Below are 27,941 nucleotides of genomic sequence, written 5' to 3'. Positions count from 1 at the left end.
GGTGGCCATGGAAAGCTAATATGGGCACTCTGAGACTCACTCCGTCCCCTAAGAAAATGTGTTTAGGTTGTCATTTCCTATTTTTCAGTTGCTTTTACAGACATCCATGCTCTTTTCAATGAAGAGCCTGGACACCTGTAAATTCAGCTAGAAAGAAGGAAGAAGTCCAACAGCATGAGATTCAGTTGCTCTGCTGACCATCAGCAAGTGCCCCGTGGGCCACAAAAGAAATGCCGCGGGTTTAACAGAAGGCATGTTTCCCTGACTGAACATTCAGCCAGCTGGGTTAGAAGCAATAGTCCTGTGTGCTGTTTTTACAACACTGGGTTCTCCCATGCAGACCTCCAGGCAGAAGAGATTGAAACTGTGTCTGGAACATACTGTAAACGTGCTGTGATCAAAAAAGTTTTCTGTCCACTCTCTTTTTGGAGTATCTTTTTTTAATTGCAATTTTGTCTATCTTTTTGCTGCTAGTACTCAAAGATATGAGAAACACCTCGTTAGTTCTTTCAGATTTGACACTTTTTTGGCCCTTGCTTCAGTGACTGTAGTCTGGCCAGCCGGTGGAAATGGAGCTAAACCATGCATGAAAACATTTTAAAGCTAGAAAACGTCTTCTAGGTTCCTACCTTAAATGTGGCTATCAAATATAATTCTTAAGCTAGTGTACAGGCTGTTTTAAAGCCCTACCTATGCTTTTTTAATGTTAAGAGTATTTTTCTTGTCTCTTGCCCCTTCCCTACTCCACCTCCTTCCTCCCCCCCCCCCGCAAAAAAAAGGGGGGGAGTCTTTTCAAGGCAAATGGAGTTAGAGTGCTAGTGTTCCTGATAGAACAGTCCTTTCTAACTACAAAAATAAAATAAAATAAAATAAAAGCCCTTACAACAGACCAGTGACCTAGGAGTTAAAAAGAATATTCTGCTGTTTTCTCAGTAGTGCTAATATATTTACACTTCTGCACTAGTTTTCTTCTATCCAGTTCTAAGTTTACCTTATTTCTTGCTTCTCTCCTTCAGTCTACATCCTCTCTCTCTTCTGCTGCCTCCCCGCTGCATAAGTTAGACTCCACCAGGTATTTTCACAAAGGGCTGAAGATATTCCTCTTGCTGAGCCAGAGGGTTTCCTCCCAGCTAGCTTGGGTTGTAATCTTTATGTATCTTGGCAATGGTTAGGAGTCCATGTGGCTTCTCATTTGCAAGATAAGTGGGGAAGATGGGGTGGGGGGGGGGAGGCTGTGGAGCATCTGAGAGGCATCTACTGGAGGTGCTGCTGTGTGAAACAAACATTATTCATTACTAACGAAAGAGACGAGTGGGTAGCCTGTAGCAATGATCAGACATCCCAGGTTTCACTGAAAGCAGGACAAAACCCTGGCTTCTGAAAAACTGGCTGCAGTGCAGGCACTGTTTCCCCAGCCCTGAACAATCCAAAGAAACTGAAATGTGTGCTCACATGAGGAGAGGGTGTAGAATGCAATCAGAGTTATATTATTTAAAGTGACCTGTCCATAGACCATGCCTCGAGTCATCCATTTCCTAGCTGGTAGAATCAGTGCAGTGAAAGCAGGCCATAATGCCTTGCCTATGTAAGGTGACTGTACATCCTGTTTTTGGTTGGGACAGTCCCTTTTTTTTAAGCCCTGTCCCAGCCATCCTGACTTTTTTGGCAAAACTAGGCATTTGTCCCATTTGTTCCGTGGCAAGAGCAAATGGGACAAATGTCCAATTTTGCCCCCCCCCCCCCCAAAAAAAAAAAAAAAAAAGTGGGGTGTGACCCCTAGTGGGACATGGAGGAATGTACAGGGGGATGAATGGTGACTCCAGCCCTGTGCGAGAGGGAGGACTGGGGCTGGACCAGGCCTGCACTGGCGGATGGCAGGGAGGAGTGGCTCAGACCAGCACTATGTGGGGGTGGGGTTGGGGTGAGAGGGCCCAGGCTGGCCCTGCTCCTTTGGGAAAATATGGTCACCCTGTGCCTATGGCAATTCTGAGAATGGGGAGAAGTGAAGTGTGTTCCTTACCTCAGAGTTGATGAATAGTTTCTTTTAAACCGGCTTCCATGACAAAATGATCTTTTCCCTGAATAACTAGCCTTCCACAGATCCTGCGCTTACTGCCTTGTGGGGCTTATGCAGCTCAGGGCATATACCACATTGTCTTGGATTGGCTGTTAGTGTGTGAAACGGCTGATCAAAGGGGGAGCTGACTAAAATTACTGTTTCTGTCACCTACCTTAATAGCACCATTACTGCCTGCTGTAGGCAATGCTGGAGGTATGAGTGTCACTCCATCTAACCGATATAAGATGTTATCACATTCTGCCACTGCATGGACTAGAGGCAGCAGCAAACAGGAGTGAGAGAGTTAGCTTTACCAGTGACTTACCACTGAGAAAATAAAATGAAGTCACTTAACCATTTAGAATATTTTTAGGTTTGGTTACAAGTTGGATGGGGTAAAGGAGGAGTCTGATTCTCCACCTCTGTTTGGTCAATAATTTTTCTATAGAGTGCACACTGTTTTTATTTTATAACAAAATGCCCAAAGTAAGTTTCCTTTATAAAAATGGGCTTGAAATAATTAAAACGTAACATTTATTTTTCACCAATTGCAGCTTGTACACATTGGAGCAAAATTCATGTTTGTGGCTGGGATGTTTGTCTCAGGATGTGTTACAATTCTGTTTGGGTGAGTGTTTTTTATCTTGCATCTTAATTCTAGTGTGAAATTTGCATTGTGCTCTGATCATATGTGAAACAGATGGTCTTGTTAAAATGCAAGAGTAGGAGTTGGAACTAGTCACTTCCCTCTCTGTGCCTTAGTTTTCCTCCTCTGTAAAGTGGGAATAATACTTCTCTAACTCATGGAGTTATAAGGCTTGCTCAGTATTCTGAAATCCTTGGCTGCAAGATGCCATAAATGCAATTTACTATTATAGTTATTGGAAAAACCTCAACTTAGTATAGTAATAAGTGCATACAAAGTCTAGCTTACAAAATGGAATTTTTAGTTTTATTTAAAATCCATTTGGAAATCAGAAGCTTTGCCTGGCAATTGTAGAGGCTAAGGCACTAATCTGTGCAAAATGTAGGCTTTATCTTAAAAAATGTGTCTAGTCCCTATTAGGCAGCTGTGAAACTGTCAAATCAAGTCAGCTTCATGAGGATGCTGCTTGGCAAAACTATGAGGAGCAACAAAGGAAGGTGCTAGAGAAGGACCCTGTGTTGGCCCCCTGCTTTCCCCAAAGGGAGAGGAAAAGGTGGAGCAGTAGGTGGGAGATGATAGAACTCACCCCATGTACCTGAAAGTGAAAAGGAATGTCTGCACTGCATTGTCTGCAGACTGAGAAACACCAAGTCTGCTCTTTGCATCCACACTGCATAGTGAACCTAGGCTTACAATTTCTGGACCTGGGTCTCAAACCGTGTTGACGTGTTTATACTGCACTACACCAGCCCCAGTCAAACATTATTCTTGGGTCATATCCCAGGCTTCCTAGTGCAGCTGTAGCCCCTCTAGGCCTCTGTTCATGGTGCATTGTGTGAACACTTGACTGTCAATCCTGCAGCTTCCTTCCTTGGCTGGAAGTTGTCTCAGCCCTCCAACACATCCAGCTGAGCCATCTTTGGGTCTACATGCTCCCAGCAACTGCAGCCACGAGCACGGATGAAGCACCATTTGAAGAACTTTCCCAGCTTGCACTTTCCCTCCCATTTTAGGAAACAGTAGAGCATCCATGAGGGCTGGTGGATATTTCGACAATGATTTTTTTGTCCTACTGGAGACAGCTCTCAGAAGGGAATACAGATGTAGCAGACTCCAGCCAGTGGATGCCTATTCATGACCCTTGCTATAGCTGCAGATTTTCCCCATATGTAGACTGGTGCCTCTGGAGCAGGGCCATGAGAACAGACTGGTGGGATCACATCATCATGCAGACCTGAGCTGACCTGCAGTGGCTCCAGAACATCCTTGGGAAGAAGCGGGTGTTTCTGTAGCTTTGTGAGCAACTTGCCCTGACGCTTCAGCATTAGGACACATCTGAAGCAGGCCAGGCTGGTCCAGAAGCAGGTTGCTAAAGTCATCTGGAAGAAGGCTACTTCTGACTGCCACAGGTCTATGGCTAACCAGTTTGGTGTTGCCCAATCAATGGTAGGGGCTCTGCTGGCGGATGTTTGCGTGGCAATCAGAACTGTGATTTACCCAAAGGTAGTGGCATAAACAAAGTCCCTGAAATAAGTGCCCATTTTGAGAGAATGGGCTTTGCACACTGTCCTGGGGCCATGGGTGAGTCTCATGCCCTTAGTTTGCCCTCCTCGAAGATCACATGAATGTATAAACCACAAGTGGTGCAACTCCATCATTCTGGAGACCCTGGTTGACCTCAGAGGCTAATTCGTAAATGGCAACATAGACTGTATTAGCAAAGTGCATGATGCCAGAGTTTTCCACAGATCAGGACTTTACCTTCATGGACAGGCAGGGATCTGTCTGTTCTCATCAAATGAGATGGTTATAAATGGAGTAACTGTCCTCGCTGTTGTTCTAGGGAACTCCACATACTCCTTTTTTTGCCATGGCTTATGAAACAGTGCCCTGATCTCAGAAGGCCTGGCAAAAGAAAGTTAATTACACCCTCAGTAACTGTAGAATGGTGGTTCAGTGTGAACTTGGCAGATTGAAATCTTGATGGGGTTGTTTACTGAACCATTTGGATGCTAGTGTTGTGCTGTCCACGTTATTGTGGCCTTCTGTATGCTTCACAATGTCTGTGAGGACTAAGGTGAGCCATTTCATCACATGTGGACTCAGGACATTACTGGATTGCTGGAGCTGTACACACAGCCAGAAAATACACCTCTCATAACAGGAGCAGGAGCCCCATATGCAATGAAAATCAAGGATGCTTTTTGCACCCACAATCTGGGCTTGCCTGGCCCCATGGATGAGAGGGGAATAGTACAAGTGTGAATGTATGTGTACAGTAATATGAATAGTGAGTGAAATACTATCTGTGGTGGGATAGGTCTAATTCATACTTCCATTACCTCTAGTGGGTTCTTAATGAATCTACACTTATGAATGCAACGGAATATATTGTGTTTTCTATGCTTTTTTTTTTTTAATCTTTGTTTTATAAACTGGGCATGTGCTTCAGCCCACCATTCATGGATGGTTGTTATGTAGTTCAGCTTTAGTAAAGGTAATAAACAATTGTCATGACACCACATCTTTGTGAAAATATTTTATTTCCAGGCATGCTTTTAATAAAAACTGACAATATTGAAAAACTGATAGCAAGGCCAGCTGCCATCAAACTCCCAATACCATGGGAGAAAAAACTGCAAAAAACGGTGAATGGTGCTCATATATATATATATATATAATCATCATTGATATATAATTATATCACTGTCAGTAACTCTCATCAGACCTGATGAAATCACTACACCTAACAGGTTGCTGTCAGAGTATTTGTCTTTAAAGAAGGTTGTGTGAGATATCAAATGAAAGCTTATACCATACTGGTCATCCTAAGCATTGCGAGATGTATATGTGGATACTATTCTCAAGAAATTGTATGTACTAAAAATATGTTTAAAATATGTAAGTAGACAGGGTTAATAAACAAGTTTCTCCCAGACAAAGAAATATTGATGTACCTATCTGCCCTACATGGCTGATGAAAATTAAGCATTGTGAAAGCCAAGACACAGTGGGAACCATATCTGCATGTAAATCACCAGGAAAAGCCAGGTTGATATGAGAAGGGAGGGAATGAGTAATTAGCATGGGATGATGTCAGAAACTAAAAGCACAGGAGGATTGTCTTTTGTGTCTGGAATCAAAACGATAAGTATTGGGGAAATATCAGGAGAAACAGATGTCCATCAGTGAGGAAGCAAAATGGACAGTGCTTTTTACATCCATGAAAGTTGGATCCTGGCCCTGGGGATGGAGATGCTGAGAGGTTGCTTTTAAGTGAAAAACTTCTCTTAGCAAAGCTTTTCACCTGTTAAAAAGTTTTGATTAGTCTCTAAGAAGTGTGCTATACTTTTGTTTTATTTGTAACCAGTTCTCTTCCCACTATCCTTAATCACTATCACTTAAATCTCTGTCCTCCTTCAATAAGCTTATTCTTCGTTTTATTATAAATTCATCTCAGTGCTTTTATACTTAGTAAAGCATGAATCCTCAACTGAAAAACAGACTGGTGAGTACACTGTCTTTGGCCAACTTGGTAATTTCTGTGAGCGTCCAGTGACAGGGACTGGGTGCTACAGAGGAACGCTCTTCCAGGGGGCCTGGTGGTTAGAGTGCACCTAAAGTTAACATGCAGTTAAAGTAAAGGCTGGCAAATCTTCTGAGGAGATTGTTTGTTTGTTTGGGTGGCTAACAGACTGGAGTAACAGATAGCTGGCACCAGTTAAGCACCACTAAATCTGTCTCTGTCACTGAGACAGGTGGGTAACTAATTGACTCATAATCCCATCCATGCCAGGAAAGCATCACAACAGTACATGTAAAACACTCCTGTTCTGTTTCACCAATTCTGAGTCCCGCCAGCCCTAGCACTGGCTGCTGCTGCACTGGACTGGAAGAATGAATGGGGTACATGTGCCCATTCCAGCTAGTGTTCATTCCTTGTGGCATGGAACAGCCAATCACAGAAATGTCCAAGAGATTCTTGGGCAGCAGGGACACAGTAGCAGGGTAAGGCTCAGGCAGTGGGACATAGGCCAAAATCTGATTCATCCGTATATTAATAAACAAAAAGATTCTGCCAGCATGTATACCAGGCTGTGAGCCTTCCAGTTCTGCTGTGGGCTGCTCCCTAGGGCATCCTCCAACAGCTCCCCTGAGTACGGACTAAGGATGCAATGTGGCAGCTCAATATGCAAAACCTCCTCAGGGATTGGCATGAGTACCAGGATCACTTCCTGAGCTTGATCTGGAGGTGGCTGGCTCTGCTCTGTGTTGTCTGTGACTCGGGGCTTACAAGGCTGCCATCCCTGCTCAGCAGATTCTCATGCACCACCGTAGGCTCAGTGAGCTGCTCAGTTCCCATTACCCCATCATATTGCTCATAGAAGAGCCAGGAGTTCCTGGAAGTGTGGTTGTCATACCTGACTTAGCGGTAGTTGAGCTAGAGCCATTTGGTTCACTCTGCACATTGATCAGTAGTCTGGTGGATCACCAATGCTGCAAGCTTTTCCGACATTTCCGGACACACATGATCATTTCTGGTACTCTTGCTGAAGTCAGATATCTTGCTCATCTTGCATCAGAGGTTATCCTGAATCTGGCTGATTTCCTGAGGTTAGCTAGTAGCGTACTTGCTGTTGGAGTACTTGTTTCTGACCATAACTAATACAGGAGATGGTTAACTGTGTTCCCAGTTCAGAGGTCAACATGGGAAGGAAGGGTTGCTTCCAGTTCCTGGGAATCAAGTGGGTAGTTCTGAGCTAACAGGTCCAAGAAACACTGGCCCATGGGATTGGGTGGTAATGTTGGCGGGCTGTCCAGACATGAGTCTGGGAAGCCAGTGTTGAGCTGCATTCACACTGCAAAAAGACAGGTCTAGGACCCGAGTTGACCCAGCAGGATTCCAGGTCAGACAAGCCCCCTACCCCTTTTCCACCCAGGTCCTAGGGTTTGAGGGCTTATTGACCCAAGTCAGAATATTTGTGTGTGAATGCTAAGGGGGGTCTGGACACAAGCCTGAGTCTTATCATGGGTTTACAATGCAGTGTAGACATACCCTAGAGATATTGGAGCTTCTAATATATCAAATATATATATATATATATAAAAGCTGGAGCCCCCAAGCAAGGTCCAGAGACTGCACCTTCCACAGCAACTGAGAGTGGAAGTGGAGCTGAGCTTCTCATCAGGACATTGTCCCTGGACTCTGCGGGTGGGAGAGTCTACATTGGCTACTAGGCGCCTAAACTTTTTAGGCTCTTTCTTTATATGATGTGATAGGTAGGTAAGAGTTATTCCCATTTGACAAAGGGCAAGTGATTTGCCCTGTGCTTTGACCATTAGACCATACTGTTTCTAGAAAACTTCAGGAGTTGGTTATATTACAGTTGTATTTTAATGATGATATCTTTTTGTTTTGTTCTGTTTAATTTGTTTCGTTTGTTTGTTCTTTCAGTATACTGGACAAAGCACCTGATGGACCAGTATTCGTTGGTTTGTGTTTTCTGGTTAGAGCGATGGATGCCATAGGCTTTGCCGCAGCAATGACAGCATCATTTTCAATTCTTGCAAATACTTTTCCCAATAATATAGCTACAGTAATGGTATGTACAAAACTACACATTATTGCCAAATGTCCACAATAAAGTATTTTAATGATTCTTCTACATCTTTATGCATTTTGCATACCATACACCCACTCTAACTACACAGCCACTGTAGAGTGTCTAGTATAAACGTAAAAAAACAGAAAAAAAACAGAAAAAAAATACAAATCTCTATTTTAAATTAAAATGCTATATGCCTGAAGGAATAAACATGATTCAGGTACAATAAAAATTATGCAGGTCCTGAAATGATAGAAGGAATGAGGATGTAAAACTGAGTTCCTTCAGTAACACAGGCAGGAGGGATAGAAAATAAAACCTTTATGACTTTCTGAGGATTAGCTGATGAAGGGTTTTTAATGTATTCTTGCTGTGATCTATTTAGCAATCTTGTTTGAAACATGGGCAGGATACTGACAGACAACATACAATTTGAAAGCCTTTTAAAAATGCAGCCACTTAACCTAGTCTTCATTAAAACTGAATTCCGTATGGTATATGACATAACATACCAAAAGGAAATGGCTTGGCTTATCATACAGCTTTCTGCTTAAGCATAAATCTGCTTTAATCAGAGGCTTCAGTGAGGTGTTAAACCATTACATCTGGGATTTTTTCCTTTAAGATTCATCCATTCTAAGGGGACTGTTACAGAGTACCTTGTGGTATTGCATCCATCTGCATTGGTGATAGCTTCATTAGGAGTAGATAGAAGGGAGGGATTGCTGACCAAACACCTCATGATACTAGTGCTGTGCCTTGGCTTTAAAAACAGTGTGTCAGTAGCAATAAAAGGAGGCATATAAGAAGTGGCTATGGTTGGAGACTTGGAGTAGGAATTGGTGCTGCTATTGAATTAGATAGACGTAATCATAATTGTTTTTGGAGGGGGGTGGAGTGTAGGGAGGAGAACTAAATAAAAGTTTACTTTAAATATTTTTTTGAAATAACAAACCTTCCATTTCCTTATAGAAGGCTTCAGTTCATGGAGGTACTAACAGGTGGACTTGCTGAACTGGGGCCTCTGGCAACTGTTAGTCTTGTTCCTTCATGAGAGTTAACCTAGAAGGGTGGAAGCATGAAAATAACTAGAATAATAGTTTTCTGAATTAGCAGTTAAAATCACAGAAGTAGACTGCCACATAGATACTACAGCATTGTGACATAAATAGCAAAACCTGCCCCCCTCCTTAAACAAATTAACTCAAAGGAGACCAAGTGGAGACTTAAGCCTGGTATACATTTAAGTTTTACCAATATTTTAATCATGGGTGGCTGTTTTTAAACCAAACTAGTTATACTGGTAAAAGCCCTCGTGTAGACGCAGTTATACGAGCATAAAGGTGGTTTCTACCACGGTAGTTATTCTCCTTCCTGCATGGAAATAGCGATATGGGTGAAAGCACTACCCGTATAGTGAAAGCAGTACATCTTTCTAGTAGCGACGAGCCATTACGTGAGCTTTCTTGTCATTGTTTTATCAATTTCCGATGGATATTGTGGCTAACTACTCTTTCAGGAAAATGTCTTGGTCTACGTAGAGGCTGATCAAGTGATTTAACTAATGGGGACTAATGGTATTATAAGAGGAGACTATATCCAATTAGGTCCCCTTCATCCTTTGAGGTAGCATTTGATAAAAGAAACCAAACTTATTTTTTTTCCCTTCAGAACTTTAGCGGGTCAAACATATCCCTGTTGTACCTTGATGGACTTCATTAGATAGTTGCAGGGGGTGAACTTAACCAATTGTATGTAGGTAGAAAAGTTCTTCAACTTAAGGCATTTTCACCCAAGCCTCAAAGAGGTGACTTAACGATGGTCCATCACCATGTGCTTACTAAGTCCTTTCCTTCAGGTTCTAATGTAATTTTCTATTTGGGAAACTTCATTGCTGGCCTCTCTGCAGATATACTGGGTATATGGCTCACTAATAGAGGTGTTTTGCCCCAGAATCAGGTACATTACGCAGTACTTGAGTGGCTAACACAGAAAAGTAAGAACTACACTTGGTCTTGTCCTCTCTGTGCTGAAATAAAGAGGATCAAATTGCTTTTACTTAGACAACTTTTCAGGCTCCCTTTGGTGTCCTTGTATGTAAAGGTGGTAATTGATGTCTGTGATTTGTTCTAGCTCTTGATCAATGACAGAGCCTGGTTTCTATCTAACCAATCTCATCACATTGGATTGCTCCTTGTAGGAAGTGGTTTGCCTCCAGACTGTTTGCTGAGGAATTCAGATGCAACCAAAAATTAACCTCTCTCTCTCTCTCTCTCTCCCCTCTCTCTTTAGGGCAGTCTTGAAACTTTTACGGGGCTTGGACTGGTGCTGGGCCCACCTCTAGGTGGCTTTTTGTATCAGTCCTTTGGCTATGAAGTCCCTTTCATAGCGCTAGGATGCTTAGTGTTGATCCTGGTGCCACTGAACATCTACCTCTTACCAAAATACGGTAGGCTTTCTTCCTTCCACTTCCTTTGATCAATATTTGAAATTTGAAATGAATGGATACATACATCCTCTAGAGTAAAATCTTTTAATTCTTCAGGTATGTAACTGTCTGTATGAAATTCCTGGGGCTGGATCAGGCATAAGAAGTCTTATGGAAAAATTGCAACTAATTTTAATAGGGCAGGATCAGATCCTTGTTGAATATAACTAAAAATAATGGGTGCACATGGCTTGGAACGAATCAAATATCTTCGGTCCGTGCCTATAAACTCTAGCCTTTCTCTGTTGCATTGAAATGCAGTGAGATTTTTCTACATGTGTCTCTTAGCTTCGGGACTATAAATGATCAGTTGTCTTTACTTAGTAGCATTTTGAGGCTAGTTAGAAGCTAACAGTGTTGAGGACCTACCTATTGTATTCCACAATGCAAAATATAATTAACACATGGAAGAGAATTCAGCTGCATATAGTACTTTGAACTCTGATGCAGTTTGGGGAGAAAAGGTAGTTAGAAGTCCATGTAACATGAACAACTTGATGTTAGAAGGTAGTTATCACCAGATAGCTGGAGGATGAAACTAATGGAACAGTACAGGTGTGATAACTTTGGAAGATAAGAGCAACTGCATGGCTAGACACTTGAAGCCTTATAGAAAGCCCACAAGGAAGGGATGATAACTATGACAAATCACAGGACGGGAAGCACTACATGTGTGTGTGTAGCGAGCCTGTATCCTGGTTACTATTGTTAGATGAGATATTCTGGTTAACCATTTTTCTCTCTTCAAAAGATGCTTATAGCTTGGATATAAATCTGCATTGTGCAACTTTGGAATTCTGCAATGTGGAAGTCCATTATACAATAGTGATCGGCTCTGATCTTGTAGAGATGATAATGCACGTGAGTATAGCAGTCTCACTGTGCACACAGTGAGATCATGCACATATTGAAGTGTGTGCAGGATCAGGGCAATGGAGCATAACTAAGGCCAGGTCTACATTACCACTTACTTCGATATAACTTACCTCACTCAGGGATGTGAATAAGCCACCCTCTCCCCCCCCCCCACCCCACCCCGAGTGACATAAGTTACTCCAACCTAAGCGCCAAAGTGTATAGCACTCCTGCCGATATAGTATTGCCTCTCACAGAGGTGGATTTATTATGCAGACAGGAGAAATCTCTCTCATTGGCATACAACATCTTCACAAGATGCGCTACAGAAGTGCAGCTGCACTGATATAGTGCTTCTAGTGTAGACTAGCCCTTAGAAATGTAAAGACATCACAATGGCACCTGAAAAGTGTTTTGTCTAGAGTTCGTATCCAAGGTGCAGGAAGGCTGATCAGGTAACTTCATGAATATGTTAATGGATTTAGCTTGACAACTGACTCTCTTTTTTTGTTGTTGTTTTGTTTTTGTTCTAGTAGCACACGTCTGAGCTAGGAATACCCTAAAAAGGGAGAACTTCCACATGTGGTTTTATGATGCACAATGTGTTAATTGTTTTTTTTTTAAAGGCCCGAGTGAATTATTAGATGATCTAGTTTGATTTTATGTAATGGTAGATGATGTACTGTATAGAAATGACTGTATTTCATATTTTTGCCAATTCACTTAATAGGCAACAGCCAATTACTTTGTTTTAAGATGAAGGCATTAAGTAGGAAAATTTAACTTCTATTTTCTTTCTTAATTTTTCTTCTGTTCATTTGTCTAGCTTCCAACTTTGGAGGCTTTAAAAAATGCTAATCTTATAACAATATCCAAGGATGACCTGTAACATTCTAAATTTTGTTTCAATTTCTGTATGAGATGACCACCTTCAAAGTACTGAGAGTGGGAGAATCCTGAAAGCAAGACAGTGGGTTATGAGCGTATCAAATTAAACACAACCCATGCTACCAAAAGAACACATTTTTTCTCTTCTTCTCTTAAAACAGATGCAGTCACTACCAAGGACTCGTTCTGGATGCTCATTACTCTGCCAAAAGTTATATTTCTCTGTTTTACTAGATTTTCACTAAGTGTGAGTTTAAGTTTTCTGGATCCCACTATGTCACTGTTTGTTTCAGAGAAGGTGAGTCCTGTTAATGTGCAAGAGATGTGTTAGTGACTTCAGCAATATGGAATACTTTTAATCCAAATATTTTAAAATCAATGCCCTAATACATTTTATTCTATTAAATGTGCTTGTCATTGGCATTATTGTTCACTTGCCATTCAGAGTAACTTGATTTCTGGGCACTTGCAGCTTCCATTAACTTCATTTGGAATTATGGGTATTAACCGCTATGAAAATTCATCCCTCACTCCTTTTAAATATGCATTTTTTCCCTAGTTTCCAGTTGCATAAATTCCTTCCCTAAGCAATTCAAATTATGACTGCATCTCTCCCTTTTATGCACCATTGTCTTTTAGATAAAATGGGTAAATGCTTTGTCTGTGGGATAATAGTTACTGTGACAGAACATTGTCCTAGGCAAAAGCATCTTATTTCAGGAGGATAAACTGTCTTGTCTCCACCTCTGCTTGTAACAACACAAAACACTTAACCTGTTTCATCTTGGCCTTATCACTTATCCATCAAGATGGATAATGTAACTAGTTTTATGTTTCCCTGACAGGCTGAAACAAAATGCCTGCTAACAAATTCATTAGGTATGTAATGTTGTCGCCATTGTCTTTCCCCATCAGGAAACTTGAAAACCAAGCTTAATTGCTACTTTGCCAAGGGCAAAATTTGTCCTGATTTCTACCCATTTACTGCATAAGTATGAACAGATAACACATGTGTGGGTTCACTTGCATGTGATTGGGTAAGAAGAGTATTTACAGGTTTTGAGGTTTCAATTGCAGCCCCTGCAATCCTGGAATATTTTAATTGACTGAGCTCTTTAAATCTAAAATTGTGAATTGTTGATGGCATTAGCCTATAAAACTAAGGAAAGGCAAAAGGCAAGTGAACAAAGCCTACTCTACAATATTCTAACTTCTTATTCTATTACTGTTGCTGCAGTGAAACCCCTTTCCTCTCCCTCCCATCCCCTGTACTGAATCTCTTTTTATATTACAGAAACAAGGTGGGTGAGATAATGTCTTTATGGTTTATTACAACAGAGTCTTTATTAAGACTTTGATTGTAGTGTCCAGCAACACTATGAATTTAAGCTTGCAAGCTCATCTTTTGAAGATGTTGTGCAGGTTTCCTTTGAGATTGAGGGCTGAGAGGTCAGATATGGAATGATGGTTGTATTAAAAGTGGGAGTCCTGTCGCACCTTAAAGACTAACACATTTATTTGGGCGTAAGCTTTCATGGGTAGAAATCCTCTTTGTCCACTTAGCTAATGTTCAGGAAAGGGCATCACTTTCCATAAAAGTCAAAACTGCTAGTAGAAGAGAGGGTTTGGCAACTTACCAGTGAATTGCAAGAAGCTTGTAGGGCCAGGAGCTGTAGCTTGCTGATGTTCGGTGTAAGTATCCCTCTTCTGTCTTGTGGTGTTGCTGGGGGAATTGTTGGTGGGGCTGGATTGGGAGGTATGAAGGAGAAATAATGGAATATGAGATTTTGGCTGCCATTCAACTCCTCCTTGGTCAGATACCTTTCCTCTTGCCCCCCTGAGCAGCTGTGTCTGTTCAGTGGATTTCACCCCAAGCACTAATGTTCCCATCTGCAAGCCCCAGGTGTCTACATAGACAAAGGGAGTTTTCTGTCAGTGTACAAACACCACCTCCCCAAACCGCATAACTTATGTTCACAGAAGCCCCCTTTTATTGACATAGCTGCATTTACAAGTGGTTTTGTCAGCTTTTTTTCATACCCGACTCACATAACTGTGCTGAAATAACTTAAGTGTAGACTAAGTACTGAACATCAAAGAAAAGGGGCCTCTGATCTTATGATTCCTTTTGCCCTGTAACAGTAGCTGCAGTGGTAGAATCCCTTGTGCCCTACCCCCAAAATTATCTTTCTCCAAGGCCTGTGTACCCTGCTGGTCCACTTCTTGCCTGTGCAGATAAAATTGTTACGTTATGGTTCAGCATGTAGGAAATGAAAGCTCTATTGGGGGTGGAGGGAAATGAATAAAAGGTGAAAATAGAATATTTACAACTTAAAATAAAAGCCTCAAATAACCTTTAGGTTTAGGGAGCCTCCCAAATTTTAACTGTGGTTAGAGAATAATTAACTTATCTCTGCAAAATGTGTATTACTTTTAATTTTAGAACTTGATTGGGAATTGGCAAACCACATATAGCTAGGTTTCAAGATTTGCCAAGATTTGCAACATTTGCCTGAAGGAATAAATATGATTCAGGTGCTGCGATGAATCGTGACTAATTTTTAAAATCTAGTTAATTTGTTTTGCATTAATCGCTTGTTAACTGCAATTAATTGACAGCCCTAGTATTTTTATGTCTGATTTTGTAACCAAGTAGTTTTTAAATTAAGTGAAACTTGGGGATAGGCAAGACAAATCAGATGCCTGAAAGGGGTACAGTAGTCTGGAAAGGTTGAAAGCCACTGTGTTAAGATGCGTATCTGTCTTTCTCCTTGGAGCATATTCTGTTGTATCAGACAGCCTGGCTGTAGCCTGGTGTGTCTGTGGTGGTTACTGGACCTGTGTATATAGGTACGGTGATTGATGGGTTTCTTCTATATAGCTGTCTGTAGGGTTCCTTCTGGAGTATATGAGGTGCAAGAGATGATTCTTCAGTTTTTCTGAAGTCCTTTTGCAGAGCTTTTTAGCATATTTGGAGTTGTATGTGGTGGTCAAGGGGTTATAGATGATGAGTCCTCTGGGAATGATGTTTTGTTTCTTGCATTTGCTCAGGAAGTAAATGTCTCTGTTAAGCTTTGCTTCCTTTTTTCTTCATGTTGTGGAATTTCCACTGCAGATGGCAAAATTCAGTATCTTCCATTGTTGTATGCCATGTTGTTCTGAGGATATTAGAGAAACACTGTGGGTGAAATAGTATCTTTTACTGGACCAACTTCTGTCGGAGAAAGAGACATACAATTCCAGATGTGGTGACCAGCTCTGCAGAAGGACTTCAGAAAAAAACCTAAGGAACCATCTCTTGCACCTGACATACTCCAGAAGAAATCACCTCAAATAAGAAATCATCACATACTCCCACATGATAGAAAGAAAAATCAGGAAACCTACCCAGAGATCATGAAACCCCCCCAAAACAACTATAACCCCCCCCCAACTGACAGTTAGCCATCACAAAAGCAAAAAGTAGAATGAACTACAACTACTCTACAACTCACAGAACTTGGCCTCAGAGATAAACCAGGTCACCAGGACCGCCACATGGATGCTACATGACAAGCCATTATCATCAATTTATAAAGAGTACCCCAACTGAAGTTGAATTATCTCTACTTTCCAAGGGACTGAACTTCTGCCCCACCACAGATTCTGATGCCATACTAACACGGAGAACTAGAAGAATTCTTTCACTGATTCTGCCTCCAACTATTCTTTCACAACAATGACAACCACCGTCAACTACCACGTACCCAACAACAGTCATAGAAAAAAGGAGTTATCTGACTGGATGCCCCACAGTGGACAAAACCACACATTGATTGCTTCACGAAAAAAAATAGACTATGAAATCCTTAACAAACATCATATCCACCACAATCTCTCCCTTGCCAAGAGGACAGATATACAGTCCCTGAAATCCAACCACTAGATAATGATCAAATCAGCAGACCAAAGGAGTCCTGTCTTAATTCTCAGCCATGATGACTACGTCACTGAGGCCAAATGACAACTCTCCAACACTGCCTACTATAAAGAACTCAAAGAAAACCTACCCCACAATTCATCCAGGAATTTAAAGATACTATCAAATCCTTCCTACAAACAACTCTGAGAGAAATTCTACAACTTCATCCTACACAAAACCACCCCGGGGATCTTCTATATGCTTCCTGAGATATATAAACAAGGGAACCCAGGCAGACCCATCATACCTAGCCATGGCACTCTTCCTGAAGGATTATCAAGACTCATAAAGACCATCCTCAAACTACTCACCATACAAAAGGCCAGCTTCCCCCAGGACATAAGAGATTTCCTCCACAAACTTTGCAACATAAACAACTTCCCTCAGAACACCATCCTTGCCACCATGAATGTCATCTCTTTCTACCAACATCACTCACAATGATGGTATCACTACTTACCTCAAATATCTACGAAACAATGAACAATCCTCAGATATGTACCTTAAACACATCACCAAAATCCTCCATTTCATCCTCACCCATAACAATTTTAAATTCAATAGCAAACAGTTTGTTCAAACCATGGGACCCAGGGGTACTAGGATGGCTCCTCAATATTCCAACCTCTTCATGGGCCACCTTGAGGAAGAATTTCTGGAAAAATGCACCATGAAACCAATGATATAGCTGAGATACATGTATGACATTTTCATCCTCTCAACAGATGACCTAAACTCCCTCAGAGATTTCCACCACAACTTCAACAGCCACCCACCCATCCACCAAACTGTCTCTAGAACACTTCTTCACCAGCATCAACTTCCTGGACACCACGATCAGTTTCAGCAATGGAACCCTACAAACAACTATATACAAGAAACCCATGGATCACCAGACTTACCTTCAGAGATCTACTTGGTAACTACCCCAAACACACCAAGAAATCTGTTATCTACAGCCAGGAACTCAGATACCACAGAATATACTTTGAGGAAAAAGTCCAGGATACATACCATACCACACTTAAGTGCCTTCACTACAAAAGAACACTCAACCAGAGATGTATATTGCATCAGGGAACAGGCCACCCAAACACCCTGAGAGAATCTGCTTCAATAGGGAAATAAAGCCTTCTTTGACTGCACACCCCTAGTTATCACTTACCACCCCACACTGGAATCCATACCTATTAAACAATTACAACCCATACTCGATAGAGACCCCATCTTGACAGAAATCTTTCCTGAACCCCCTCTTTTGGCCTTGAAACAGCCCACCAACCTTACCAAGTTCATCATCAGAAGTAAGCTCGCCACAGACTAGTACCCACCTATTCCAAGTGGTGGCAGACTCTGCCATAACAGCAGAAGCAAAACCTGCAGACATATCTCCATTGCTACAATGATCAATACCCCCAACAACACACCTTTCAAGATCCATGGATCCTGCACAACATGTGGTGCACCTCATCCAGTGCACTAACTGACCCCAACAATAGCTATGTGGGTGAAACCAGACAATCATTATGCTTTCAAATGAACTGACAAAGAAAAATTATGAAAGACAAAAACATCCTATCACCCGTGGGAGAACACTTTTCACACAACACTCACTCCATATCTGACCTCTCAGTCCTCCTCCTTAAATTCATAACTTTGCTAGACAGTAAAATCATGGCTTTTTAATAAAGGCACTGGATTTGTGGCTTATTACAACAATCTGTAATCCACTAACCCCCCTTCTTTTGTGCTATGAGCAGGGTGATAATGGACCACTTTACCTTGAATGGTCCATTAGAATATATGCTAACTGCTTATGCTAAACAGTCTGTTCCACTTTGTATTTAGCTGTGACACTTTGAAAATCCGTCCCAGATATGGAGAAGAGTTCCATGTAGCTCAAAATTTGTCTTTTTCATCAACTGAAGTTGGTTCAATAAAAGATATTATCTCACCTACCTTGTCTCTCTAATATCCTGGAACCAACATGGCTACAACAATACTGCAAACAACAATGGACTTGAACTGTGTGTGTCTGTGGAGGATTGGAGCCTGATGAATTGAAGATCTTTGGGGCAAAGGGGAAAGCCCAAAACTACTGCAGATATGCAAGGGTTGAAAAATATATATATTCAATAAAGAAGTTAAAATTATTGGCTTCAACCACTTAGCCTAAAATGTGATTCTTACGGAATACTTCAGTCATTCTGTGTTTGTTTGGTTTTTTTGTTTTTGTTTTTATTTTTATTTTACAGTTCAGATTACCAGCTGGTTATGTGGGTTTAGTATTTCTAGCATTGGCGCTCTCCTACTCCCTGTCTTCACCATTGCTTGGGCTTCTAAGTGATAAAATGCCAGTGAGTACAATCTCTTGTTGCTTGTGGAGTGTCATAGGTACATGGCTAGTTAAATATGCAAAGTAAAAAACCAGAGAAGTCGCTGTTCTGAAGGCCCCAATTCTGTAAAGGGGTCCATCTGCCCAGGCCTTTAAACCTGCACTGAGTCCCATTTTCTTCAAGTCTGTGGATCCCTTTATAGGATCTGGTGCTACACTGAGATCACAAATACAAACAGTAAAGATAATGAACAAGTGTATGTACACCATCACTGGTATACAGCAGGATTTTAGATGGGCTAAATGCCTGGTCTGCCTCTTAGATGTAATGAATCACTACAGGTAGAGCTGGAAATGAGGGAGAAAGAGGGGATAGGGTAGTGAACAAGCTATCATGAAATTCCTTTTTTTTTTTTTTTTTTTTTTTTTGCCCTGGACAAATGTTCTGGCCAGCTGTATCTTCACACTCTTAATAACAAGCTCACTGTATGAATATATTTCAAATGAGCTCAGGGTATTTGTGTGGTGTAGGAGACTTTGGTGACACAGCTGTTTATCTTTGGAGATCTTTGTTCAAGCCTTATCTGATCACAAGGGCAAATGTCTACTTTTTTTGACATAGCGTGTGTCACTTTTTTCTGCTACACAATTGGTTGTCACTGATAAGTGGAGGAGGACAACAGAAAAAGCAGAGGCATTGCACATCCAAAATTAGGTGCATTGTGAATTCTGCATGGCAGCAAACACTTGACAGTAGTGGGAGCCATTAATGTCACATCAGCATCACATGCAAATGCTATATATTTTTAATACTGCTGAAAAGTAGGTCCTGAAGCATTCTGCTGGTGAAACTCAAGCTTTGGGCCCATGGTAGCAGTCAGCTTTTAATAGGGTCACAGTGGCTTGCAATACTCTCACCTCCTGATTTTCACCTGAAAGTCTCCTGATGCAATCCTCATAGTAAACAGTACTTGCCAGGGAGTCGGCATGGGCTAGGAAATGTACTGATCTGTGCCTCTCCCATACATCTACTTATGGAGCCCCAGTCAGAATGTAAAGAAGTTTTCTCCAGGGGCTACTTTTAAAAGTTGCTTTGGGGGTTTGAGGAAATCCAGTTAAACTCCAAGTTCAACTCTGATATCTGTCATAACTATAGTATCCTCTTACACTGGGAATAGGAGATACTGTGGCACCATAACTAATGCTGTGTGGCTGTAATGACTTGTACTGTGTTATGATGGGGAGTCAATATTAACTTTCTCCAGAAAATTATTATTGTAAATCCCTCTCCCCACTTTCACCTCCAGGAGGTGTGAACTGCTTTTGAAGGAAGGGAATTTATCTGAATGAGTCCCAAATATCTTCCTTTCCCTGGTGGGTTTGAGTTGTCCAGAAGTACCTTAATCAAATTATATTTGCGTATGTGCTAGTTTGGCAGGTAAGAGTTTGGTTGTGTTTGGATTTCTTCAGACCTTTGATTTCTTTCACAGCACCTAAGGAAATGGTTCTTGGTTTTTGGGGGCTTACTGACAGCACTGTCCTTTTTCCTGTTAGGACCTGCTCCCATCTTGCACATTGAAAGGTACAGTTTACCTCCTTTTATCTCTAACACTATCAACTGAGCTTCTCCCATTGATTGGCATTTCTGTCATAATTATAACCACTTTATGTAGCGGAGTTTATCTGCTGAGCTTTTGAAAAGAGAGAGCATTTTCCTTGCTCAAACAGCAGAACACAAATGTACATCCAGATGGGAACATCAAAATGTTTAAGTATGGTTATACTGAAAAAATTACTGTAGAAAAAATGACAACTCATCTGTACTGACCTGCTTATTTTGCCTATTCAGAGTTGTATCTGCTCACTTTAGTCTGTGTATGGGGTAGAGAATAATAAAGTTTAGTTTTCTTATTAATGGTCAGTCCTCCAGGACCAACATAGTTGTGGGTGAGACAAGTGGTTTATCTTGTGGCTAATGCATCCCAAGAACTAACTACAGCTATGTCTTCACTGTGGGGAATATCCCACTGAGAAAGCCACCTTAATGTAATATCCAAGTGGAGACAGGTACTATGGATTTTTACCTCAGTGTAGCTAGATGAGGTCAACATTAGAGTCCGCATTTGGTATTTACCTCAACGAGCTACACTGAGGTAAAAAACTACAATGCTTGTCTCCATGTGAATATTTATGACATTGAAATGCCTCTGAATGGAAAATCATTGCAATGTGAAGACAGTCCATGTTCCATTTGTAAAGCCACCTGTGTTATCCCTATTGTCTTTAAATGATATTCTCTGTTACATTTGTGAAATGACACTGATAGCAAGGGTTGCTCAGGTGTAGAGCTGGTCACCTTTTTTTCTAACTTTTGAAGACCAATATAACGAAGTCCAAATATTTGTGGGAGGAGGGGTGAGTGGAGGAAAAACTTCAGGAAACTATCTTGTAGGATTTTGTTCCTCATCTGTCTCTACACAGGTATAACTGAGTGCACTATTTGAACTGCAAAATCTTTAGTGTTGTGAACAAACTAAGATAATAACTTGGACTTAATTACCCTACAATGAATATGCAGGGGGCAGCAGTTGCATAAGGAAATCACTGACGCAACAAACATGGAATCATGGAATTCTTTAGTTTTCACAAAGTCCATTTTTCATAGTGGAGCTGCACTCTTAAGAAATCTCTTCAGTCAAAACATGCAAGGCTATTTGCTGGGTTATTTAAAACTAATATTACAGCTAATGATGCTTTGAAGGGAAAACTAATCTCTGAATCACAGAGAGCTGGTGTAACAATCCTAAACAATCAAACTAAGGCTTTTTTTAAAAAAGAATGGTGTAAAACTTCTTTAAATGTTTATTTTTCAGCAAACTCTGGATGTTTGTCCTAATGTTGGTTTTATTTGGCTTTTCCTTTGGGATGTCTGGTGTTCCACTGTTCCCTGAGATGCTCAGTTGTGCTTAGTAAGTAATTCTGTCTGTCACATTAGTCTGTTACTAATACTGGGAAGCTCTGCAAACAATTTCCAGCCACCATTTCATTCTCTAGGGTGGGGTGGGAGGGTTAATTAATTATTGAGCTGAGCCTGACATGTTGGGTAAAACTTTTGAAAAAGTGACTTAGGCTCTGTTAAGTGTCTTTCTTGCTTAAAAAAAAGAGAAAGAGAGAGAGAGAGCTGCATTTCTACATCACCTAAGCACTTCTGAATTTTACCTATTGGGTAAGCGCATGGAACAACCTCATTAGATTCATGGGGTCCAGCTCATTTTAGTGGTTTGCATAGCAAGCCACAAGACTTGTGTGCGTGTGTGTGTGTGTGTGTGTGTGTGTGTATAGATAGATTGAGGGGATTTTTATTTCAGGTCACTGGAAGGGTTAATATCCAGCAAATACTGTTATCTCTCTAGGAGATACTACAGCAACAGGAGTTCTGCCAACAGGAGTCAGGATTATTTTAAGTATAGTTTCCCACCGTCCATGCTGCTTAGCAATAGTGGGCTGGGGTCCTCTTGGTTCCATATTTATGTAAAATGTATTTCTCCTTTGAACCAGGGGCTTTCCCCTTTTTCAGATCCATCTGTCAGTTTTCCTTCCCCTAGGCCCCATCACAAGACCAATGTGTATGACATGGATATCCAGTTATCACACTGTCAAAGGTGATGATTCTATAGAGCTGGAAATTTAGCATTGTCCTTATCTTCCTTCTTCCAGGGAGATGGTGCAAGATGGCTCAGTAGGCAAGATGGGGGGAGAAAGCTGTGGATCCTCTGTGCAGAGAGGCTTCTCTCTGCTGTGCTGGATGCACTTGTGTGTATGTTAATGTATTTCTCCATGCGGGGAGGGGGACACATCCCTCTCCGCAGCTCTTTAAAAGGAAAGTAGTGTACCTAGTGGAAATAACCTGTTTGTCTTTCTCCAGTGAGAATGGATTCGAGGAGGGGCTAAGTGTGTTAGGACTGGTGTCTGGGCTCTGTGGTGCAATGTGGTCATTAGGGTAGGTACACAGTCACTTTTTATAAACTTCTGGTGTTTTTGTTGCTCTGTGTTACCATAATGTTGCTGGGCTGCTTAAGTGTATGAAAGGGCCTGCTTCCCCTTTAGTGTCCCCTGCTGGCCAAGCTTGGTGCTTCAAAGCCCTGCCTCAGTTTCCTCTGCTCTCAGGACCCCTTAAGAACTCCACACAGTCCAAAAGTATAAGATGAAATTCCCCTGCTGGGATTCTACTTTATTAAGTCCAAAGACACTTGAAATAAAGTGCCTTCTGCCCAGACTCAAAATAAAGCCTCCCTGGGCTGTAGTCTCTGTCCCCTCAGGATCAGGGGTCGCACAGCCCTCTTTCTTGGGGGATGGGCCTGTGTTTCCAGGCTCCTGGCTGCTTCCTTCAGGGACCCTTTCAGCAGCTCCCTGTATAACGCTCTGCCTTCATTCCCTGTGTTGAGAGAGATACATGGGTAGCCCTTGCAGTTCTATTGTCTCCCAGGTCCCTTTTCTTAAGCCTGGTTGAGCAGCGGGTAATCAGTCACAGGTGTACTGGATTCTGCTCCTTCTTAAAGGGGCCAGTCTCCCTGTGACAAAGTGATAACTAAAAATCATTTAATCATTGTGTTAACCTGGGTTGAAAGGTCCATTACTAAACTGCTGCCAGGTGGGCATGTTCTGCAGTGACTCAAAATGTGCAGGAAAGGGATAACAGGATGAAGTCTGATCTAATCTTCCTTGAGATGGTGGTGCCTTTCATATCAGGAAATTATTGTTGGTGACTAAGTCTGGGTGATCCTGCACTTCTCCCATGTGTGCTTATTTCTTGGCTATCAAAACTCTTGACGTGTCTTATTTAAAGACAGTGATATCAAATCTTCCATTACTACAAGGAGGGACACGTATGCCTGAGATGAAGGATGTAGTGAAGGTCCCATCATTACTCCCAGTTTCTACCTTCTGGCTCCCCCTCTCTGGCCTGCCAATCACCACCTTCCCTCTTCATTGCCTGGGCAATTAGGTGTGTGGATAATTTGGCAGTGGGGAGTGTGTGTTTGGAGAGAGGGGAGGGCGGAGGGGCCCCTGAGTTTCTCACTGAGTTGCTGTCACTGAGTGAGTGGAAGCTAGGGGAGACATGAGGTACACCACAGCCAGTGCTCTGCCCACCCTACTTGTGTTGATAGCAGCACACACATAACAGCTGCACAAACCATAGCTTTGGGAAGTATTTTCCTGGATTTTAATCTGCCCCACTTTGTCATCAGTATTGGCAGTTGATGGGTTTTAATGGTACAAATGTGGGATGCTTTCTGTCGAGTGACTGGAATGCTGGCTGTCCTGTTTTGTGCAGGACAGTTGAGAGACATATGCTGGGTATATGCCAGCAGCCTGGAGTGCGGAATACAGATATGTGCAGTGCAAAGTCACCCACACCAATCCTTTCCTGATTACTAAATACATTATGTTGTGTAAACTGACATAGCTTTTTACAAGAGGCGAAGTCAGTTGTAAACAAACAAGTTTTGTGCTGCTGCATGAGAACGGCACTTCACTGTACTTTCAGACGTGTTGAGCACTCACTATTCACATTAAAGTCAATGGACCTTGCAAGGTGCTCTCAGCACCGCAGAAAACCAGGCACTGGTATAAATAATCTAACTTTAAACACAGGGCCCCACTCCTGCACTGCGTTCTAGCACAGACCTGTGCAGGGTCCAATTGAAATCAGCGGGACTCTGCATGACCACAGGAGTTTGAACAGGACCCAAGTTTGAAAACATAGATTAGTTTATATTCTGAGGCACTTTTTCCTCCCCTCATTTCACAAAATTTCAGTTTGGTGCATGGACTACACTGTGTCAGACCCCTCTGGCATGGGGCTAGTTTATGGATGTCTTCCAGCCGATGCACCATTTGTATATAAGCTATAGAACTGAAACCTCTTGTCTCAACATATTGTAATAAAGAGTCTCTCTTAGCTGTGGCTGTTCTAATCTCTTCTCTTTGAGGTACGTCTCCCATACGTCTCCTTTTTGATATTTTAGATCTTTTGTGGGACCAACATTAGGTGGATTCCTAAATGACAAGCTGGGTTTTGAATGGGCTGCAGCCATACAAGGAGGCTGGGCGTTACTAAGTGTAAGTAAGCTAGTATTCTCGCTTGTTACTTTTATTGCAGACTGCAATTGTAAAATATTGCACCAATATTGCAACTGTAATAATTGATGGCTGTTTCTTTAAAGGGATTAGCTATTGGAATATTCTATATCCTAGACCCCTCCCAAAGAAGAAGGTACTGTTGGACTTTTATTCTTTACTTCCATTTCAAAGCAGATTTAAAGGTTTTCATTAAGGACTTTCAACCATTCTTCTGTTTCTTCAGAAAATTAACCTAGTAATGAAGGAAACTTTAAACGCTTCTGGGGGCACAGACTACACTTCCATTTTTATTTATATTTTTGTTGTTAAATAAATGCTATCATTATGTATGCAAAAGTGTCCAGAAGGTCTGTCATACATGCTTCCTTTCCTTCTTTTCCCTCTTCTCCCTTCCCTCTACCCAAACAGATCCAGCCTGCAGACTGCTCCAGGCACAAATGAAGAAAGAGCTCACCTTTTGGCTATTGAGATGTAGCCAGGAATATTTTTGGATCACTGTTCATTTATTGTAATTCACTTAGTGATGAGAAGAGTGAACTTAACTCACACACACATGCATCCACACGCACACAATTCTTAATCTTCCCATAATGCACAATGAACTATCGTTTATTTGTAATTGCAACATATTGCTACAGTGCTGTTCTGAAACTTTGATGTTAAATATTCAGTCTTTCTTCTGTATGTTCCTGCTGTGCATTGGTTGGACTGGGAAAAATCAGATGTCAGCCTGCTTACCCTGGTCAATGTTCAGTGCACTAAAGAGAGGTTTTGCACACCGTGAAATAATTTTGTTTCAGACTGCTCAACTTTTGTACTGGAATCTGCTGGAGACCATCCCAGACATTCGGTCACTGCTATGTTTTATTGCAATGTGCATTTTCCTTTTTTAAAAGGAAGATAGTGCTTAAAATATCTTATCTGATAAAATAAGATTTTCAAAGGGAATTTGAAATAGCGAAGCAATGAACATAATGCCCTGTTAAATAAAACCAGTTAACTTCTTATTTCCAAGTTCTGTGAATTTCTTTAGCCACATGAGATTACAAGTGAAGGTGGAGAGGAAGTCAGTAATCTTCCATGTCCTCCGAATAAACATAGCAATGGGAAGGAAAAGCTAATCTTGAGGAATGGGAGGGCTGCATACACACTGGGTTATATTCAATAAGTACAGCGTTGGACCTATTTAGACCAGGACTGAATTTGGCTCACGATGGACAAAGAGTTGGGTGGAATTAGGGTCCATATTACTATTGGATGCCAACTGGGCCACTTATGTCCACAACTGTAGAAGAGTTTATTTCTTCAATATATAAAAAGAACATGCACGATTCCCATCTCAAAACATTCTGAGCACACTGACATCACTGTAAAGCATCATAGCTTGTATCAGGGGCAGCTAGTGAGCCTCAGCCAGCAGCATTCTAATGATAAATCCCACCCCTTGCCCAAAGTTTTGAAGAAACAGATGGGCTCTGAAGGCAAACAGGAGTGAGGGGAGTGAGTTCCAAACTCGAGGGGCCAGCGGCATTTTTACTATATATCTAGAGGCATTTTGATTGATCACTACTATTGCGATATTGAAACAGGAGAGGTGGCCCTTTTTCTTGGTTTGGTATTGTAGAAGATGTGGGGGTTTTCTTTCTCTCTTTAGGAGAGGTTTTGGCATCCTTACTTGAGAAGAGGGTGAGAGGAATGGTTTTGATGTTTTTCTAGCTTCTACTCTGAGGACTTCTAGTGACATGGACACTCCTGATCTCTGGAGCCAAGTTCTGATGGCACCTTCTCAACCTTAGACTCCCTGTCCCCAGCTGTACTATCAACATGCAGCAATCATTAAACCATGTTTCCACTGGTTTGGATATTGCTTTGTAGAAGGGAGAGTGCCAAAGTGCTATTTATGTTGTATTGTTTTTTGGTGAAGAACCTCTCACCAGAGCTGGTCAATAAGTTTCCAACAGAATGAATTTTTCCACTATGTTGTAATATTCTATGGAACAGAAATTCCAAGTTTTGACCAGTTCCCATATGACTTCTATTTGTGCCTCATTCTCTGTATGGGAATTGAGAGGGTGGGGGAGCTCTCACCATCTGCTCCAATACAGTGCTCCCTGCCTCCCATCAAAGGCACATTTGCATTGATTCCCCATTGTGCATGTCACTGTAAGAGTACACCAGCCAGATTTTTGTGGCTTTTGTGGCTTACAGGTTTTATGTACTTTGGGATCTGGGGTAGCTCAAATCCTTTGCATGCTTTTGCAAGAATTTGAAGGGGAGGTACCAGGCTTGAAGTCTGCCGAAATTGAATCCCAAGTTTACCAAAATGCCGGAAGAAGATTGTAGTAGGGTGGTGGACTGTGGGTCCATTGGGAGGTTGGTCAGCTGGCTGATCAAAGTGAAACCAGTGGTATTTTGTTTTCACAATTATCTACTGGGACATATCTGGTAAACTAGGATGTTTCATTCACCACTGCTCTGGCTGCTTAAATGTATTATCTCTCACCCTCTTCTCTGACCACTTATCCTTGATAATCCTTTTTGATAGGCCATCAGGGACTCTTTCTCCATCTTGGCATCATATAGCTCTTTCTGTTTCTAGGTGCCTATTGCAAACAATGATTTTTCAACCTAAATATTCTGAAACGGAGTTCAGAATATGACTTTTTGGTGCAGGACAGCTCAATCCTGTATACAGAAATGTTTGTAGAAGCTGTGGGTATACTTTTAAAATCCACCTGCTGCTTCCAAAACTTGATTTAATTTTCCACCCTGATTATGCTTGCGTGAGAGTGCTCTTCAGAATACACTGAGAAGCTTGACTGAAAGGATGCTGGATTATTCTAAGATTTGTAATTTTCATCTTTGCTTCCTCCAGGCAGTGGAGCTAGCGGGAAATTTCATGATGGAACCATTTTTCTGTTGGAAAATGCCTATTTTATCAAAATCTAAGTGTTCCATG

At 41.5% G+C, this 27,941-nt stretch overlaps 1 protein-coding gene across 4 annotated transcripts in view; it reads left to right on the top strand.

Annotated features, from left to right (window-relative positions):
- Positions 1-25,987, top strand: part of LOC137149027 (MFS-type transporter SLC18B1-like) — a 29,829-nt gene extending 3,842 nt beyond the window's left edge. For 2 of the 4 annotated variants that reach the window (XM_067542247.1, XM_067542244.1), the window contains 10 exons: positions 2,614-2,687; positions 8,161-8,308; positions 10,604-10,760; positions 12,704-12,840; positions 18,759-18,860; positions 20,329-20,420; positions 21,712-21,807; positions 22,764-22,838; positions 24,868-24,961; positions 25,066-25,297. In XM_067542247.1, coding sequence (XP_067398348.1) covers positions 2,614-2,687; positions 8,161-8,308; positions 10,604-10,760; positions 12,704-12,840; positions 18,759-18,860; positions 20,329-20,420; positions 21,712-21,807; positions 22,764-22,838; positions 24,868-24,961; positions 25,066-25,218 — 1,128 coding nt within the window. In that variant the 3' untranslated portion in view covers positions 25,219-25,297. Of the gene's footprint in view, positions 1-2,613; positions 2,688-8,160; positions 8,309-10,603; positions 10,761-12,703; positions 12,841-18,758; positions 18,861-20,328; positions 20,421-21,711; positions 21,808-22,763; positions 22,839-24,867; positions 24,962-25,065; positions 25,298-25,390 lie in introns of those variants that run through there. The other 2 variants (XM_067542246.1, XM_067542248.1) reach the window with 2 other exon arrangements.
- The last annotated feature ends 1,954 nt before the right edge of the window (positions 25,988-27,941 follow it).

The sequence above is a fragment of the Emydura macquarii genome, unplaced genomic scaffold, assembly GCF_026122565.2.
Source record: "Emydura macquarii macquarii isolate MOO-44397 ecotype Brisbane River unplaced genomic scaffold, CSIRO-AGI_Emac_v2 contig_705, whole genome shotgun sequence".
NCBI lineage: Eukaryota > Metazoa > Chordata > Testudines > Chelidae > Emydura > Emydura macquarii.
Note: the sequence above shows the minus strand (reverse complement) of the source record. Positions and strands in the feature narration are given on the sequence as shown.